The 20,447-nt window shown below is 39.3% G+C and overlaps 1 protein-coding gene across 1 annotated transcript in view; it reads left to right on the forward strand.

Moving 5' to 3' along the window:
• Positions 1–20,447, forward strand: part of LOC107188798 (telomerase-binding protein EST1A-like) — an 81,690-nt gene that overhangs the window by 35,464 nt on the left and 25,779 nt on the right. The window contains exon 6 of the mRNA XM_015577159.1: positions 17,759–17,921. Coding sequence (XP_015432645.1) covers positions 17,759–17,921 — 163 coding nt within the window. The remainder of the gene's footprint in view (positions 1–17,758; positions 17,922–20,447) is intronic.

Genomic DNA, 20,447 nt, shown 5'->3' on the forward strand with positions numbered 1-20,447 from the left:
CCCGGTATGAAAACGGCATTTATTTAAAACAATTACAATATATTTTTCTTTAACTGAAATCATTTTTGGTTGATGCTCTTATGTCTCCACTGTAGTACCCACAAAACTCATTTTGATCAGTTTGTTGACTCTAAATTTCAAACAACTGTAAAATCAACAATTTAAAAAATTTTCAAAAATCCTTCGAGATATGTTTATATATCGCTGAAGACTACAACATATCAAAATTTGAGCACAATCCGAAATGTTCCAAAAAGTGTCCGATTTCACGTGGAATGACTCCAATATAAAGTAAAAAATATATTTTAATTATATAATATAACATCAAGGAAGTGGTTGTACTTAATATACCATTCTTTACGTTTTTTATGATAATAATACTATTCACTAGGCTTGATTGTGACTCTGAGATAATTTACATGCGCACATTTTGTTCACGCTAGTATATAAATAGACCTCATCGTTCGACAAGACTCTCGTTTGAGGAATCCATTACCTATCTTCGGCCATATTCGATTCCCCCTTAGTTATCTGCGGTCATCTTTAGCCATTCTTAATCGTATTTGACTATCCTTCGTACAATCATCATTCGAAGTAGTTTTTCGTTAATATCTCGTTAACAAAGCCTCAGATAACATTTTTGCTAAGGAAAAACTATTCTAAATTACCTCACAAGTGCCCCATCTCAGGGACCTACAACACTTTTGTTACACCCTGTATTGAGGTCCCTTACAAACCTGCAAAGTTCAAAAAGTTTAAAAAAGTGTTTCCTTGTTAAATAAATGAAACTATACATATAAGATGTAACTTTGAACATGCCAATACAATTGGACATTTCTACATAAATTCGAGCCAATACAAATATTTTCGTGTATCTACCTTATTGCGTAACGAACAGAATAATGATAGTACAATCTCGAACGCGATCAAACGAACTATCATTCAAGAATCTAGTCGCATTGACGCAATCTCGATTGCGCAGAGAAAAACAATTAATTCGATACAACTAAACTCTCCACGAGCCCATTGATTAATTGTATCGTTCATGGCTGTCCGTGGTTAATGGAGCATTGAAACGTAACTCAGGCGGAGGCTTCGATTCGCTTTTCCAGAACCAGCGAACGTGTAGCGTATCTCGTTTACCTAACGAAGGATCGCGCGAACACGCCGTTAATAATATCACCGTCGCGAATGGAAACGTTAGTGCGGCCGGGAAAGATCACGTCTGTGCCACGATGACGCCTTAACATTCGTTATCTCAGCTGGGAGAGTAAGAGCGAGAAAGAGAAAAATGGTGAGATGTCCAGATGTGGCAGAGAGGAAAATCAGGCGTTGCAACCATGTTCAGCGTGCGATAAAATTAACCTGTGCAACAGAATTACCGACAACAGGTTGCACCGGCGCGCATGCCTGACTCGGGCAGTGATTAACTCGGATTATTCCGATACCTCCGGGAATCCTCCACGTTTCCCTGAGAATCGTATCCCAAGACTGAGCCCGTCTTCTATTCCCCGCAAGGTAGACCGGCGCGATTTCAACCGTGTTATCGGTTCGATCCGCGGAATGGCTCGTAACGATAAACTTAATAAGATCTTCACAGCCGTGTTGCGATGGTCGTACCATTACACGGTTGAAAACTATCTCGAAGATCCGCCACTTGCACTTTGCATAATTTGAATTTCTCGGCGTTAGCGGTTACCGCGGACCATCATCCCGGGAGTCCTTCCAAAGGACGACTACTTGTTAGAACAAGCGGTTAAGATTGGTTCATAAGATGGTTTCATCCAATTGAATAACAGTTTTGTCCTAGTATTGTAACAAAATTATTACTAAAGTGCGGATTTCATTTGTTTATGCTAAATTAGAATCTGTAGAATGTTTATATCAGAATAAGCTTAATTAGGTTTAGGTAAGGAATTTCTTTTAATTTCGATTTAATCAGACACTTACTGATTGCAGCTACTGTGAACTCGTGTAAACTCAACATCCGCAGTTTAGTGATTAGAAAAAATGAGGCATATTTTTAGACAGAGTACCTACAATAGAGGCTAATAGCAATCCAAGCTGAGAGTTAGACTTTGTTCTTTTTTTCTTTGCATGAGCACCGAGAAACCCGTCACACGTCACGCATATCGGCAACGTTAAAAAATCAGCCCGAAAAGCCAGGCTAAAGGAGAGGGTGGTACGTTCTCCACTCTAAAAAAAGAAGGTTTCCTCCAGAGCTTCGCGACAGGTGTCTGTCTTTCAGCTCATCCACGCTCCCGATCCTCGTAATTTATTCAAACAGTTTCTCACCTCACCGACACAACGAAGAAAAACATGTCAGAATTTTTATTTTTTAATACAATAGGTTGTTCCGTGATAAATGTCGTTCTCCAGTACGCTTCACTTCAACCAAATTAAAGACATGGCATCAAGAAGCTTGTAACTCATTGGCAAGAGTTCAGAAGGATTTTATTTCGATTAAAAAAATTTATTTTAAAATGAGTCATAATTGTTCAAACTCTGCAATGTAGGAACGACATTTACTGTATTATGTAACAGTCTAATAATAGGTACTTTCGTTCCGAAAGTTACCCGGTTTTTTGTGTAAAATATGTACGTAATATAACTATGTACAGGTGATGAGAATTCAGGCACGAGACACGAAGAACAATAGAGTTCTTTGCAAGGTACGTAATACAAAACTTCATACGTGAAGTTTTATTCAAATTTTCTTTTTTTATTCAATCAGTATCGTTTGCATTTTATTTAAATAGAAACGTGGGGGATTAAACTCCTCTGTAGCATAGAAATATAATTCTTAGTCCAACAACGACAATGACTAAAAACACAAACCTAAGACTTAAAACTAGACCTTCCCGACCCGTGAAACTGACGGGTTTCAACTTTCCTGTTTCACTATCACCGAAAGCATAATAAAAGTGTTTTGGTCAAAATGTATGTTGACCTTTAATCCATTATAACATAATTATAACATTTAACGTAGGAATTCCATTCTTAGTAAAGTATTACATATCTGGAAATACACAATATTTTTTGAAACGCCTTATTATCGTAATCCGAATTTTAGTAACTGCATTTCTCCCCTGTTTTCCCGAAAAGCAATCCGCCTGTTAATTCTCGGTACCCCCTACACCATTCTCGTTCTAAACCATCGTTTCTACGGTCGGGTTCTCTTAAAGGCTTCATCACAGAAGACCCCATGGAACCGAGTGGCAGACCATGCTTGCACTCGATCCCACATATTCACCCCAAGTTCAGTCAACACCACCCTCTTACCACGATCCACTAGAGGCCGTGTCATATTCAAACATTTATAGTTGAAATATTACGAGGCTGCGACGGTCCCGTGGGAGACGAGCTAGGTTCACCCTCGAATCATCTGCAGGGTCGAGATAACGTTTCCGGGTGTGTCGGCCCTAAAGTAACGGGGGCAGGTGGGGAGGGATCTGTCGGCGACGGGCGAAGGACATTGTCCTCATTGTTCTCGGACGGTGGCACGGGTAATGGCCGTGCAGACTCACCCGCTACAAGAAATCTTTAATTTCGCGATATTAGGAGACACTTGTCCTCCCATGGGCCTCGTACACACGCGGACGAAACACCGGCCCTCGTTCCGTTCGAGGCCCACTGTAATCTGCGGCAGCTGATTCATAGCGATGCGTTGGGGAACACGCGGCAAAGGTCGTGCCCCGACATTTTCTTCTCCTGATTGCGTAACATTGTCGGGGACTGGGTAATCAGGGGACGGTTTCGTTTTACTTAGGAACGTGGAGCGAATATGATCGTTTGTTCGCCATCTGTTCTTCTGTAACTGCAGGATAAATGTCCGATAACGTGTAATTATGCGAACATCCATTTTTTATGATTATTCAGTAAAAACCGTTTTGGAGGGAAAGGTTACGTCATAACCCCTCGGAGTACGGACAGTGCAGTTTGTTACAATTTACTCCGAGCTTGAATTTTTGCGTTTTGTCCAAGCAAACGATAAAAACATTAAATTACTGAAATGCGTACATATTATAATAAACCAATGTGTAATGTTTCATTTGCGATAAAGTGGCGGTTAATTGAAATAAAAGTGCTAGGACAATATTTATTTACGTGCTCCAAATAATAAAAATCTAACCTGTAATTACTAAACAGACAATTGATACTAAACAGAACAATATTTTCAAACCGCTCTCGCATCCTGCTGCGTTGCCAAATTTGTCGTTCAGAAAATTTTTATTATGTTACAACTACCTGCCCCGGACTCCCCTACTCTATGGACCCTTGAATATTTTTGAAATATATTCTCCATAAAAGACGGTTCAAGAAAGTGTAATTATTTTTTATTACAAAATGCAGATACGATCACGGCTTTTTTTCTCTAAACTAGCAATTTTGTTACATTCAATGAACTTACATTCTTATACAATCTTCTTATTACAACTTAAACGAAGCCCCTCATCCTAATAATTACAATCCTCCGATCCATTAAACGCCACTCCAGTTCTCCAATTTCTTCCCTGCGTCGATAGAAGAAAAGACGCTTCTCATCCTACTCAGAAGTAGTTTTCCATAGAAGGAGCAGGCAGGACCTGTCTTTGACGCTTTCGAAGGCACTTTTTCTCTTCAGATTTTTCCTAGCGACCCTTTGAAGAACCCTTCACCCGTCTCGCCATCTGGCCTCTCGCTTGTGTACATAGGTGACGATTTACTTTTGCCCATTGTGTCTCTCCTTTGGAAAGGGCGTAGGAAGGCGACGGAAGCACAGAAACGCGTGATTTTCTTTTCAGTTCGCCCGTACCTTTCCTTTAAGGTCAATATTCCGTTATCTCGAGGGTGCCGCGTTGTATCGACTCCAATCTTTTCTTCCTCCCCTCCCACATTTTCGTCGTGTTATTCCATTTTGCGCGGCGATTTCCGGCCTGGGGGCGGAATAAGTGTCCGACCGGTATGCGACGTTTCGCCTGTGAAAATCAGGAGAAGGCGGCCGCGGCTCGCCGACACCTGGAATTCCTCTTGGTCGACGCTGAGGGATCGTTCCGCGTCGTTTCTATTAGTTCAGTCATTGACAGTGCAAACACTCTTTTGTGGCCTTCTTCTCGGATGCACTCGAGACTGGGATGCCCTACCCCGCGATATTCGACGTGTCTCTGGATAGTAGGGAGCAGGCGGAAGAAGAGAGACAGAGGATGGAGAAGAGTGGTACGACTCGTGACAATGTCAATGTTTGCGTCGTTGCCGCGAAGCACTCTTAGGAACAGCCAGAGACTGAGTGTCTTCAGGTTGTACAGGAAGAATGAATTCGTGTCGAGGGTACGTAGAACTAGTCGCTCTTTGCGGGGACTACCTCAATGAACTTCCATTAATTTCCAAGCTTTCCCCGGGAACACTCGCCTCGGCCCTCTTCCTCCTGCCGCGGACGCGTCAACCGACGTCTGCTACGCTCAGCCTCTGATCCTTCTTCGACTCTCTCTTTCTCTGTCTCTCGAGAGATTTTCGTCTCATTGATCGGATACCGTTTTCTTCGCTTCCTGCCCCTGGAAAACTCGTGTAACTGTTCGGATCGTATTTTATCTCTGTAGGTTATGCTTCAAATTGGTATTATTCATAACCGTGATATTATAACTTGGAGAGATTTCGTTTTGGTCTTCTGCGAGTATAGTGTTGAGACCTAACCCAGACCTACTGTGTCTGAAGAAAGTGTGACATGTTTTGTTTATAATTTATATCACATTCCTTGCCGCATATAAGAACATGTGATATGTTGAGTATGTTACGATGAATCTTAAATAATTTTACCTTTTTTGATGACATAGCTGGAAGAGCAGTGACCTTAACACATTATAGACCGTGTGTACAAATATTAGTATTTCATAAAACTATGGACACAGCTTGTGTCCTTCAATTTGTGATAGTGCGGAGGAAACTTTTGGTCTTATTGAACAAAAAAAAGAGAAAACCATTTGCACGTATGTGCAAAACTTGTAAAATTCCAGTATGCTGTAAAAAATATCATACAGAGGAACTATAAAACTCAAATGATGTAGTAATAAAATACTATTTTCCTCTTTATCTAACACTCGAACTACCAATGTCCATCCCACTACAGAAATAGAGAAATTCTACATTTGGTACAGTTATAATAGGGACAGAAGCTATTTACGTGTTAGCAAGTTAATAACGAATAATGTCGACTGTAATTTATAATTGCAGTAAGTAAGAAATTTTGTTTAATTTGTACATAACTCAACATTACAGTTACCAGTGTTGAATGTAAATTGAATTAAATTCTATGATTATAAATATTACGTTAATTAGGTTTAGGACGTATGAAGGTCAACACATTTTTACTCAGGATTTGGTACTCTATCGATCTATGGTACAAAAAAATAGGTCATTCCGTTAAAAAAAATCAAGGTGACTGAAATCTTTGAAATGCCTCTACCCACAAAAAAAGCACGTACTTTATAAATAGACTGCTGATTTTATGCATTTATAGCCTATAGGTGTCTGTGAAATACAATGAAGGACAAAACTTTCGTCAGAAACAACGAGTTTTCTATTTCCTTTTGAGCCCAATAAGATACTTAAAGGAAAAAAGAAATTTCCATTTCTGTTTTTGTCTTTATGAACAACCTTCTAAAATGTGATTTTCCATAAAAATCCGCAGTCTACTTATAAGATATGCCCCTTGATGCCATTTAAGTTCCACGCCTCAAAATTATCATAAAGTGTACCGTTAAGTCATTATTCGAGGTGATCAAATTAGCCGAGACACCCTGTATAAAGGAAGTGTCGTTCGACACCTTTTCACCAGGCCGTCTGATACTCGTAACACCGCTCGAATTTTATTCAACTGACACGCTGCCTATTTGACTACATAAATTACAGTCGCGATCCGTACACGGTTCGAGCTTTCCGCGGTATCGCCGGCGAATGTACAGCCCCGAAGGGATTACACTTTGACACGACGGGATACTTGTTCGGCGTGTAACAGGTTCTCGCCGGGAGGTGGCGTTGGCCATCAAGACGGTGCCCCTCCAAGTGTTCCGATATTTGTCGTCGGCCCCGATCTTCACGTGGGTGTAGTTTATGGTTCACGAGGGGGGATATGGGGGCCCGCGATCTGATTTGCGAGCGCCATTACACCCGGTCCGATCGTTGTAGCCGCAACTGTTGCATTTATGAATGCGATTACCCTTAATATATCGTCCCTGTAACTTTGCCCGCTAATTCCGTCGGGGTGGTGGAGGCAATAAAATCACGACGGACTTACGAGTGGTAATTTCTTCCCTTTCTCTTTCTCTCTCTCACTCTCTCCGTCCGTTTAATTCTTCTCCCTTCGTTCGTACACCTCGTTTCGTTCGTGACCGGTGTCCGCGCATGATCTTTATTTTTCTTCGTCGCAACTTTCGTGGCGTGCGAGCGTCGTTTGAACGGCGGGATCGATTAATATTGCTCGTGTATGACGCGGGCTTCTTTAACATATTCGATGCACACCGATAAGTAAAGGGAAGCTTTAATAATTCGATATTTTTATGTGCACGTGTTCGATGTGTCGTGTACAAGAGAGGTTAACTGTTCGCGTTTGTTTTTGGCGAATTCTCGGACTCTGGACAACACGTAAGGTTTGTTTGTTGGTCAAATATTTTGGAGAACAGAATAATGAAAATAAATGAATATGCGAAGAATTTCTTTTATTTCATATTGATAGTGTGTCTAACCATTAGACACTGGTTGGATCAATTTGACCCGAAACGAAACAACTGTTGGGTTGGTAGAGATGGCGTGCAAAATCACCAACGGTGATTTATCACAGTGATCGCCGAATCATGATCACGGTCGTGATTTAAATTCATTCATGACCGTGAATCCGATTTTTTTATCTTGAGTGAATTTGCTCACTGCAATCGTAAGCCCTTGACCTTTAAATAGAAAAACGTATGCAATATGATTTTACGATGAATTACATGACTATTAGTGTTTTCAAAAATCAGTAGAAAAAGCTAGAAATTCTAAAATAATGATTTGCTAGGTAACATGTAGATTATAGTTTACAATCATTAATTTATTCATTATTCTTCATTGTTTCTAATTATTTCTTCACTTTATACGATATAACTCGAATTTTTGTTTCGATCATTAATATAAAATATACAAGTTATGTGTCGCGTGTAAAGAACTGTTATGTTTCTCTACCAATCGGAAACGATCACGAAGAATCACGAATCACTGTGAAAAATCGCCGCGATTGGGAACGAACGTGATCGAATCACGAGTGACTCACAAGTAGCAGTTCACGCCATCTTTAGTCGTGTCTGTATGTAAGTATGTTGTTGTAAGCCTTGCGATACCCGAAATATATTTATTGTAGAGTAAATTTAAGAGGGATACCACCCATTTAGGTTGAGAGGCAATAACTTTTTTGGTTTTGTACTAATTAATACGATTTTTTTTCTTATTACAATAACACACTCATGTACTACGAAAACATACAAACAATTCTAAACTTTCCTCATGAAAAATTAACAAAACTTTTTGTGACGTGTCTCCCAAATCTTGTAGCAAAGATGCCACGCTCTTGGAGTGAGATGTTACATCTACTAATTTCTCTTTCTTATATTCCTTCCTCTTATATTTTCTCTCCCACAGTTGTTGCATTGTAGTTCATGCATTGTGCAAGTCTCATAGAACCATTTTTGGCATGAGCAGCATTTGATTCAGTGAGTTGTTTTTCTGGCAATCAACTAATTTTCCCAACATTCTACGCAATATTGTAATTATAATTTAATATTATAATTCGATCTTTATAAGCCAGCCATAACACCTATCACTTTATATGGCGTCTCTCCTCATTTTGTGGGGGAGATGCCATACGTCCAAAAAACAAACTTAAAATATACGATAATAAAAAAAACTGTATTTTACTAATTAATACGAAACTTTCGCGGTTGTTGTGAGGAGAGGTTTGAAAACAAAAGGAGAGGGAACGTTTCCTCCTGGGCGTGCTAGTGGACTCGTCAGTAAGGCTATCTAGCAGACCCTGCTTTAGACGTGGGGATATTCGATAGTCGGTTAAGAACATATACAGGGTGTAACAAAAGTGTTGTAGGTCCCTGAAATCGGTCACTCGTGAGATGATTTGGAACCAGTTTTTTCTTAACAAAAATGTCTTGGATTCCAGGTGTAGGAATATTAACAACACTTTCTTTAAACTTAACAAGAAGTTTTATTTAAAACGGTTGTGTCCAAGTGACTGAATATAATGTACGTATGGCTAATAGTGTGTTTGACAGCGAGAATACGAATGCTTCCGGAATACTCTTTGAGATCTCATACACGTTTTCTGGTTAGGGAAGGGATGGACGTGGCTCTTGGTTACAGGGTGACTAAAACGGTTTTTGTCTTTTTGGACTTTGCGATGACTAAGGATGATGCAGCTAGGTTACTTTATCTATGAGTGAGTAAGAAAGTTAGTCATCCGACAAATGTTATCGGAGGCTTTGTTAACGAGATATTAACGAAAAATCCCAATAGATGTGAAACAAAATTTGCTCCAAATCATCTCACGCTTTGTTACACCCTGTATATACAAACGAGGAAGAGTTCGAGTAGTTGCAGGAAAGATGTTAACCTGACAGACCTCTAGTGGCGAATGCAGATGGTAGTGCCTCCACGAAACCATATTAAACAATAAAATAGGTACTAACTGTGTCCTGTCTCCATTAACAGGCATTAATATCTCACGTACACCCGCGAGCAAACTCGGCTTCCACTAGGGGAAAAAGTAATGTAGGAGTTAGGGCCTCCTACTACTTGGTAAATTTATTTCAAATACTGAAATAAATGTTAAACCAAATGTTAATTTCGCATAAGTTTCAATAACTCCGAGACCAAGTGGTAGGAGGTCTTTCTCTTACATCACATTTTCCCCTAACGGTAGCCGAGTTTGCTCGTGAGGATACACACAATTCTGACGAAATTTTTCCCACAATTTTTCCTTAAATGCTTCCTGGATACGACACGAGCAGTGACAGCCGAACGGACACTAATTTGTTGCCTTGGGCAGACAAGTGTGGTTATGAAAAGACGCAACGTATGTAATTGCCTTTTTTCAATCGGAAGATTTATTACAAGTGTGACGCCTCTTCTTATTTGACGTCTCTCTTGAATTTCCCCTATTGTCAACGGTGTGTTATTGACTTGCCGGGTTTCCAACATCCTCCCCGACTAGACCAACAGGTTCTTCTATGCTTCGAAAAAGGAAAAGCCGGGCACGACGTAGGTATGCCCGCGAGAACACCGTCGTGCGATTCCGAGCGTGTAAATTCGCGAACGGTCTTCCTTATATCCCCCAGCGTGAGTGTATTTCCGGTCGGTGATTTATCATCTCGGGACAGCTGATAAATGTGCCGTGACTCCGGGCATCTATTCCTCCGCGTGTCGTATTCGATAATCGCGTCCCGGGTTCGTCTCGCGAGCATCATATCCCCGTTTCGACCGGAAACATCGATTCGCTGATGTTATTACACACACGCCGTGTCCCCTTCTCCGTTTGTATGTTGACCTAGTTACCGGGATTAGAATGATTTCTGCGCGGTTGGTCGCGTCGTGGCGCCCGAGCAATTCGAATCGCACGATATCTTATCGCGACGTCCGCGGGGGATGTCGCTCTGACGGAATGCGATACCGTTAATTGATTCTTATCCCGTAGCAGTTGAATGAAATTTCTTACGCTCGCGGGAATCAGCCGCGAACGCGTTCCCATCGTGCAATGTTAATTCGAGGCGAACCGAGAGTTCCTTGTGGAAGGGGGGTGGGTTGGGAGGGGGCGTGTTTGTAATGTTCCGTGGTGGATGAGAGAAGAGAAGAAGAAAAAAAATAACGCAGACGTTCCGGCGATGATTATGGAGCCGAAGACCAGATTCTGTTAATGGCCCACGAAACCACGTTTAATTTGCGCCGACACTGATAACGATTAAGGAAGACGAGACTCTCTTTTATGGGGATTAAGATCGAGCTGGAATAAATATTTATACAGGATACGGTGTATACGTATACTGTGGGAACTGTAGAAAATATTATATGGGATCTTTTCTTGCGGGTTTGTGGTTGGACGTCGGTTTTTTCATTCCGAAATTGAGATTCGTGTAGATCAAGGGTCGGTAACCTTTTCAGACTTGCGGGTCACAATTAGATTTTTAGTTTTATTAATCGGACCGCGAGCGTTTAATTAAGAGTAAGTAGTGAGTGGAGAAAGTACTTAAGTTATCAATTTTTATTATATCAATCAAGTATTTTTATCACTATTTTCTAGTTGAAATTCGGACGAAATCTGGAGAAAGAGTTAAATCATCTGTTCCTTAATTTTCGACTTAATTTATTCAGTGGTTTCTTATAGAAAGAACCCAAAGTTCCTGTATGTAAACAGGACAGCGCGCGGCGGGAACGGAGTGGGGAACGCCCGCCACGCGACGAGCTCGTGCTGTCCGAAATTGATCTCGCACGTTTTATTTGACAGCCCCGGAAAAATTCAGAGTTGACCTCGAAGGAGCCTCCCCCCTTAAAAATTACACCGTATAATAGATATTGGTTTTACTACAATGAAACTAAACTACTTCTATTCATAGCAAAAACTAGCTTTAACTCCATTTTTGTCTAAATTGACCTTATGAGAGTTACAAAAACAATGCTTCATATTGTAGTAGTGTAGATGGTCTTCAAATTTATTTTACTAATTTTTTTACTAAACTACTTCTATTCATGATGAAAAATGTGAAAAAAAAAATATTTTTTACACGTATCTTTTTAATAATTATGTGGTTGCATGATATGTGCGCCCTGCCCGTGGTAAACTGTTAATTGGTTAAAACAAAATATAATAAAATTATTTTGTTAGTTTTTTTATATTATTTGTAAGTAGTTAAATACTTACAAGATGCATTTTATTACATAAAGTATTTACCGAGGAAAGAATCCCTAAAAACAGCCTTCATTTCTCGGCTGTCAAAGTAGAATGACCTGTTAAAAGGATACTTATCCCTAAGCTGGAGCGCAAGTTTCCGCACACTACTATGCATTCACTCCCGTTTCGCGTGCTATCACGAAGCGAAGGTGGCCGAGACGAGAACGAGGAGGGCGAACCCTCCGGCGTGCTTTACTCCCGTTTAAAGTGTTCGCGAATTCCTAAACGACCGATGGCGTACCGTTGCGGCGTTCCGGCTGCCTCGCCTCTTTCGTGTGTATCCCCCGTCACTTTTCTTCGGCTTCGTGTCGTCCTCTCGCACCTCGTACCCCCCGCCCCCCCGAACTTCACCGTCGTCGCCCCCTCGACGCCGTACGAGTGGCTCGTGAGAACCCGCCTTGAATCACGCACCGCGGCTCCAACGCCCACGCATATTAAGCGGCCACGCAGACACGTGCAGGCAGCGCGCGCCTCCGGCGAAATTGTTAATGTTCGACACTGACGCGGAAACCTACTCGCGTCACGTTAAGGACAGATTCACAGCTCACGCCGGGGACCCCGCGTGGTGAACACGTTGACACCAACCGATAACACGCAACGTTTGCACCGTTGCATACTATACCGATATATGCAACACCGTGCGACTTGTCGCGTTACAAGGCGAATTTGAACACAGTACGTTATCCCAAGTGAGACTGTCGGGCAAAGCAACGTTTATCAACCGAACTATTTAATTTACAGATGAATCGCTAATTGTCGAAAAGGGATTTCTTAATTTTTCTAAGGAATTCGTTTTTTGGCGATCACCACTACCACTTTTGTAGGCTGACGACGTCGTTCATTGCAAATAAGGGTTATACAGGGTGGTTCATGCAACTTGTTCATCCTGAATAACTTTTAAAGTATGCATTGTATGAAAAAATTAAAATGAATAATAGATGAGTAACATTTAGACACTTAGTAATTCAATATATACAATTATAACAGTCTACAGACATGAATGGTAGTCAGCCATTTATTTCTCACCGACTTAACGTATTCTCGTAAGGCTATTAGCGATTCTGTTGAGATTAAGATCACTAAAGACGCAAGTCACCGTTTCTCCTTTACCATTTCCTACGCGTTCAGTTTCGATAAAACTTCGTCCCCGGGTAATTATCATGTATCGTGTGTGCGTCGCGGGCTCAAAGAAAGCTAACATTCCAGAATTCACTGCCGTTCGAAATACCTACGAATCCGTAATAGGCCGGCGCGCGACGATTTTTAACGATGTTCATTATGCACCGTCGTGCAGACTCCATTCCCCGTCACGGTGAATAATTTTACTTTTCACGGTGTGCAGCTATATTCAGTACTCTGGATTTAAATTAATTTTAGATCGAATCGGCATACATATCAACCGAATTTCTTAGCATTTCGAATTGATTAAATCGAAACAGTCATAAATCGTATTAATTTGAAGTTATTAAAAAAATTTGTAGGAAAAATTAAAATACATCTCTGTCAGTTGTTCAGTACTTGATTCTGATGTAAGAAAATCGATCAAAAGAATTGATATTAATTAATACGTTATAGATACAGAATATTTTCTCTTTCCGTTATTATATTTCTTTTCATTCATTAGCGTATGATACTTTATGTCCTGTGAGTAAAGGGAACAGTCGGTGCAGGTGATTATGATTATACATAAGATGGCAACTTGAATATTTTAGAGCAGGTGTCTTCAATCCTTCAGCGAAGTTACTGTATAGCTTAACGTTGCTTGTAAAGAAGTATGAAAGCATCTTTCGAACGTGAGCAAGTATTGTTTGACATTAACCTTAAAGAACTTCCATAGTTTCCTGTGTGTCATGGTTCAAATTGATAGTTTAAGCTTGATAATCCATGATTGAGGGATGATGATTTGTAGTTCAAGATCCATACTTCAAGTTTTATTGTTACAAATAGACGATTGAATATAAAAGAAAAATAAATTTTTGTCCTTTGAGGTTGTATTTTCTAGATAATTGGGTTTGAACACTCATCTAAAACGCATCTTTATTAATCTAAATGCAGGAAGTGGTAAGGTTGTAAGCACTCTCGTGCGTGCATGCGCGCCGCCACATGTGAGAAGTCACCGCGGCGATTTTAATTACTGGCTAACGCGCGAGCGTCGCAGCCTCATTTACGCAGAAATCGACGTGATCCACCGAGGGCATCCTGTTGTCTACGCGATAGTGATTTACGCCGCGCGCACGCGATGACACTTAATTATAAACGACAGCTTCATTTAGCGTTTTTCGAATAAACGTTTCGAATAACGAATAAAAGATAAAAAAAGTATTTCGTCATTTCTAGTTGTTTAAATATAGAAATTTCAATTTTTATAATAAAATAATACTTCTTTACGAATGAATCGACATTTGTCGAACAATTATTTAATCTCATTAACTGTTTAAAGCTCAAAACGACACTCTTAGATACTGCTGCTTTTCACTGTGTATTATTCGAATAAAATTCTGCCCCACTCCGGTTGTAACTAAAGCAAAAAACAATAATATAGCATATGGGTAAAATGATTCCTGGGATCATTTTATCCTATTAGAGAGGGATCATATGACCCCAAACACCCAACTCACATTCAGTGGTTGAATATAACATCAACTGATCACATGCGGTAACGAAACATTAATTAACTTATTATTGAATTGTGGTTAAATCCGCGCAAGAAGCAGCTGTCACATTAAACCGTTTATGATAAAAGTTACACAACATTGAAAAAGACGTTATCTTAGATAAATTGCAGTAATTTTATACAGTCATTTTATGCAGTAATTTTTCACATGGCACTTCGAACAACGACTAGTGACGTGCTAATGAGTTCTTTTAATTTCTGTTAGTAGTTTTTAAATTATTCTATGTGCATAGACAGCGTATGTTTATACGGATTGATACGTTCATTGATGCAGTCACACGTACGTAAATTATTAAATTATTTCTTTCGGTGGAAATTTTCTCGTGTAAGAAGTAATACAAAGACTCTTATAAATTTTAGTAACAATCTTCCTGTGTATTTGTGTGGATTATAAGTCCATACAATCGAAAATCTAATCCTACGAGAATTACAAGGAACCATTCTACAGTGAATATTACTAGAGGGTGCTATGTAACTGGTGGTACAACCGGGTAGGGGGTGATTCTACGTGAAAAAATACGTCGAAAATATGCCATAAATCTTTTCTTTGGAGACTTTGTTTTTGGGAAAATAGAATTTGAAAATTAATCTAAAACCGTATGTACGTGGTCCTGGTAGTAAGTAGAAACGGAATACAATGAACAGACGCGCTAGCCAAGTCCTATTCAATTGCACGCGTATTCAACAGATTTTCAAAGTCGATGATTTCAAAAACGAAGTCTCAAATGAAAAATTTTTATTTTATATTTTTGACTTATTTTTTCATGTAGAATCTCCATCTACCCGGATGTACCAGCAATTCCATGACGCCCTGTATATTCTACCATCATTAAACTTAATAATTGTTATTCGTCCGAAGTGTTTCTTTTAATGTTGATATTGAGTTAGTATTGACGTCTAGTTATTATAAGTACTTAATTATTACTAATGTTTCATTATCCTTAGTACTTAACTATTTGTCGAAAAATGCTGCTTGATCTGCTTTTATATGGTCAGACACAACTACTTCAAACTTCTAAACGCAGGACTGCCAAATGTTACATAATCAATGATCCAATTCTAACTGCTAGTATTGACAGTATTGTTGTAACGAAGCAATATTTTTCGACACGAAACGAAAGAGGAACGATTGTACTGCTTGGCAGTTTTCGATCGGATTTCTACAATACAGTGATCCGCTGCATTGAAAGGGTTAATTGTTACGCGTATTTGAGAGACAAATTCAGCAAATCTGATAAACGGTTTTCGGGATATTTCACTTAGGAGATCTATAATTTCATACATCAATAAAAAACAGATGAATCATTATTATCTTTGTCCATTAGTTCTGTGCTCCAACAATCAGTATTTAGAAGTTTCCGATAATCGCGGTTCTGCTGTAGTTATTTATGACAGAATCCAACGTTTCAATGTGTACACATTGTGCGCAGTTCATTCGCTAGGCTAGAGGGGACCAATATATCACAGTATTTACCGTCGTGTATCGATCATCGTCCCACGGGCAAAGGGTAACATTAGAGGGCTCATTACGTTCGTATCCTTCGCTGTAACAATAGCTACTTGGTATTCGCGTTATGCCGCCGAGTCGACATTGTTCTCCGTAGTGTGCGCAGTCGTTCCACCATGCGCCCCATGTGTATACGTGGGATTCAATTGTATTGTCTCTTCCGTTGCATACTGCGTCCTCCTGGGTCGATCCGCGGAACAAATAGGTCCCGCTATGAGTGCCGGGAGAAAACCAAAGATTTGGTTTAATTTAATTTATCAAGTTGAACGGAATGTTTTTGTGCTCGTTTGTTGTTAAATAAAATAATGTATTCCGACGATATACGATTAAAAATAGGGGTCATGCTCAGTCAGAAATTTTCAAAAAATTTTCAAAAGATTTTTCACTATTTACATTTTCTTTAAGTACAACATCTCGAGAATATTCTGTGCAAGTTTCAAGGTAATCCAATTAAAAATGACAGAGTTACAGGCGTTACAAAATGAACATTTTATATAAGTGTAAGCTTGACTTGAAACTTTAAACGCGTTTTTTTCGAAACTACATTTTTCAAATCGGTGATCAATATTTCTCGAAAACTACTGTGTCGATTTACATGAAGCCTTTTGCGCCTTATTTCAAATCAGAAAAACTTGTCCTTGAACGAAGGATTCTTTTGTTCGTTCCATACTTTTTTTTCAATTGACTAAAAACGAGTGATTTTTTAGATTAATATCGCACTTTTTCAGGGAAACGTCCGCTATTTTGTTCCTAATCAATATTTCGAAAAACCCCACGTTCAAGAACATTAGTTCTTCCATTACATAAATCTTACTGAATTTTTAATTTCAGATGAACCGTTACAAAGTTACAGTGATCACGGCAGACCACTTTTTGTGAAGAGACATCCGGGAGATCGCTTACCATTTCTTTACTAATAAATATTTTTAAATAAAAAAATTACCTTATAATGTATAAACTGCAATCTTTGAAACACAAACACATTTTGTGAAAAAGCTCTTATAGTTTTCGAGAAAAAAATTCCCAAAGAACACTCTTTTTTCGGCCTCCTGACTGAGCATGACCCCTTAAACTTCGTCCCGAGTACTCTAGTAATGATGCAATGATTTATGTCAATTGTCGCCTTTAGTAATATGATGTTATGCATTACATATACTGTAATATCATACGTGCTATTTATTTAGGAATTAACTATAATATTTATACTGTATATCTGGACCCCAAAACCAGGGTGTATTAAGTCACATTTTTCAAACTTCAGAGGAGAGCAAATCAAAAGTGCCGAAATCTTGTAACTTTGGAATCGTTCGGCAAAGTTTCAACGAGAAATAGTCGCTACCTTCGAACCATTGAGTGGATTTATGTAGAAGTTGTTGAACATTACATTAAGACATTCGACTGTTTGACTCGGAACAAGATATGGACTTAATATCATTTTTACATTATTATATTAAAAACTAAACAATTTAGAACGAAGTATCTTTACCATCGACACTCTGGCTCTGGGGTCCAGATATGTAAATTTGATTTAGTAATTTTTCCTTTTGTAGATAATGATCTCTAATGGGTACATAATAAAGAGCAAAAAACCTATATAATGATTTCTTGTATGTTACAGCAAATTCTGCAGAAGTCTTCAGTATCCGTTGAAATCGAAGTGAGACCGAGGCAGCTGGTACCGGACACTAATTGCTTCATCGACTATCTACCGCAGTTGCAGAACATCGCGAAAGCGATTGCCGGTGTACAACCCATTTATACGCTTATGGTGCCGCTTGTCGGTAAGTAAATTCTTGAAAATTTTTCAAATTTCTTCACCTTCCATCATTTTCCACCATCGATTACCTCATGATCATCTTCTATGATCAGACGCATTCGTATGTTAGCAATCAGAGTCTATTAACTGTTTTGTTAATGATTGATAAAAAAACACCTATGTATCGAAACGGGCTTGATAGCCGCAAATTCCGATATGAAATCGCTGAGATCGCTGAGCGCTGAGCGTGGAGGTTGAAGGAGGACTCTTGCGCGAGTCCAGTAAAACACACGAGAAGTTACAATAAGTGACAGAATACTTACAACATTTATTAAACTATACAAAGTAAAGAGTCGTGAACTCTGATGCGATGTGCGTGCTTTAAATGTTGGCTGTTTGCAACAATAGAAACTTTATGACAACGACGCGAGGCACGTGCAAATTGTCGCGAAAGAACAGTACCAGTATTATTCCTGTTCTGCGGGCTTTCGGCGTAGGACAATACCCGAGCACCGAGAGTCTTTTTTTGCACAATTCGGTGATTGGCGGAGAGTCATCGCGCGATACAGGTGCGTGCCAACATTGGTTTCGGCGAAATCGCGTGATATTTCTCGGAACGAGGAGCGCGACGGAATTTCGCGAGACTTCGTGAAAACTCGGGAAACCTCGGCCGTGTGACGATGTGCGAGCGATTTAGTCGAATTTCAAACAACCTATTTAGTTGAAGTGTACTTTAAGTATGTATTGTAATCGTGAAAAATGGAGGTGGATGCTCATAGTTATAGAATAATTTTCAGCAGAATGTAATTCTAATGAATAATAAACTGCGGTAATAAATTTATGATGACGAATGACAGATTAATGACTTATAATAATATAGCATTTAATTTTCTTGTTTTCACAGATTATGCAAAAATTACTAATATCCACGAACTCCAAAACAATTCTAAATTTCAAATACGTAACTCGTATTTACAGAAATAGGAGATCTGGACGTTTCACGTAAAACAGATAAAAAAATAAAATACAACGATGAACCGCAAATACATATACAGAGTGGTCCATCTCACTTTATTACCAAAAAAAACTATTAGTTTAAGAGATATTTTAATTTCAGAATAGCAAAGTGGTACTAGTAATACGATGTTTACCTTCTTAAAGTTGATATTCACAAGTACGTCGATAGACATCGTGTGTAATTTTGAAATTAAAATATCTCCTAAACTAATGGTTTTTCGGCATAGATAGGTTAATACTTTTTTGTGGAGAATGTCCAGCTAGGTCGGACAATGTATTAGAAAATATATGATTCCATTTGTTAAAAAAACTTCGGTGACCTTCATATGTCTATGCATTCACCAAAGAAAAAACTAATCATGTCAAATTGTGCGCCCCTCCCCCCTCCCCCTCGAAACCATTCAACTTGTATGTGAAACAATTTGTAATATTATCAAGAACAAGCAAGATATTCCGGGTGATAAAGTTAGGTGGACCACTCGGTATAATATCCCACTTCTGCAATGGAATTAAAATTTGTCTACAGATGTTGGTTTATTATTACTTGGCACAAATTTCAACATTTCATGGATAAATTTATTAATTAGTAACGAAAGAGATCATAAAATTGAGTATTAGGAAAAGTTTGTCGTTAGAAATAAAAATGCTACTTTATACCCGTCCAAGGAAGAGGTGTTTTATAACATATCGTCCCGATGACGCGAGGGGTTAATTAACCGCGACACACAAAGGATCAATACGTTATTCTCTCGTAACGCGGCGAGGAGTACAAGGAAGAGATTAAATAATTCTGCACAGTCGTTCGAAAAGTTGTTCGAATAAACCGGTTGACCCCCGGTCTCGACGGGTACTTCTTTCGACCGAAGGTCGTCGATTATCCCAAGCGAGAGGTGGGTAACGCAGTCCGAAATAATGCCTCGTTCCGGCGGAAAAAAGTAAAACGCGTGAAATAATCGGTGATAAATAACGGCGGAGGAGGTCGTGGCTCTCTGGTGCGTATCTCAAGTCCTCTGTACCAAAGGCCGAATAAAAATGAAGGTGGGGCGATGCGAATCGATCGAGCTGAATATCGTAGAACTCGCCTCCGCGTGCCTGTTCTCTTCCTCTTCTTCGTCTTCTTCGTCTCTTCTTATCCCGAGAATCTGCCAAATTCACGGGACAGGCTGGCAGAAGGTAAGGTAAGTGTGGGTATTACTGCGGTTTTTCAGGATAGGTTAACTTTAAAGTGCTCGATAAAACGTTCAAATTAATGAAAGTCCCTGTTTCTTGTTTTTAGGTAAGTTTGCTGATATTAATTCCATAATAAAATGAGAACAGGATACTTAATAGACGGATATAATAGAAATCAAAGAAATTAATGCCACATCTCACTGCAGGAATTACTGCGGACATGCATGGATTACTGTGTGCCAATTACTAAAGAAATACCGATTACTGCGCGTATATTACTGCCGACTTGTGTTAAGTATAATATTAGTATAAATACCTACCTATATCTTGTAAATAGAAAAATGATTTATATGTAAGAAGGATG

Source organism: Dufourea novaeangliae, unplaced genomic scaffold, assembly GCF_001272555.1.
Source record: "Dufourea novaeangliae isolate 0120121106 unplaced genomic scaffold, ASM127255v1 scaffold108, whole genome shotgun sequence".
NCBI lineage: Eukaryota > Metazoa > Arthropoda > Insecta > Hymenoptera > Halictidae > Dufourea > Dufourea novaeangliae.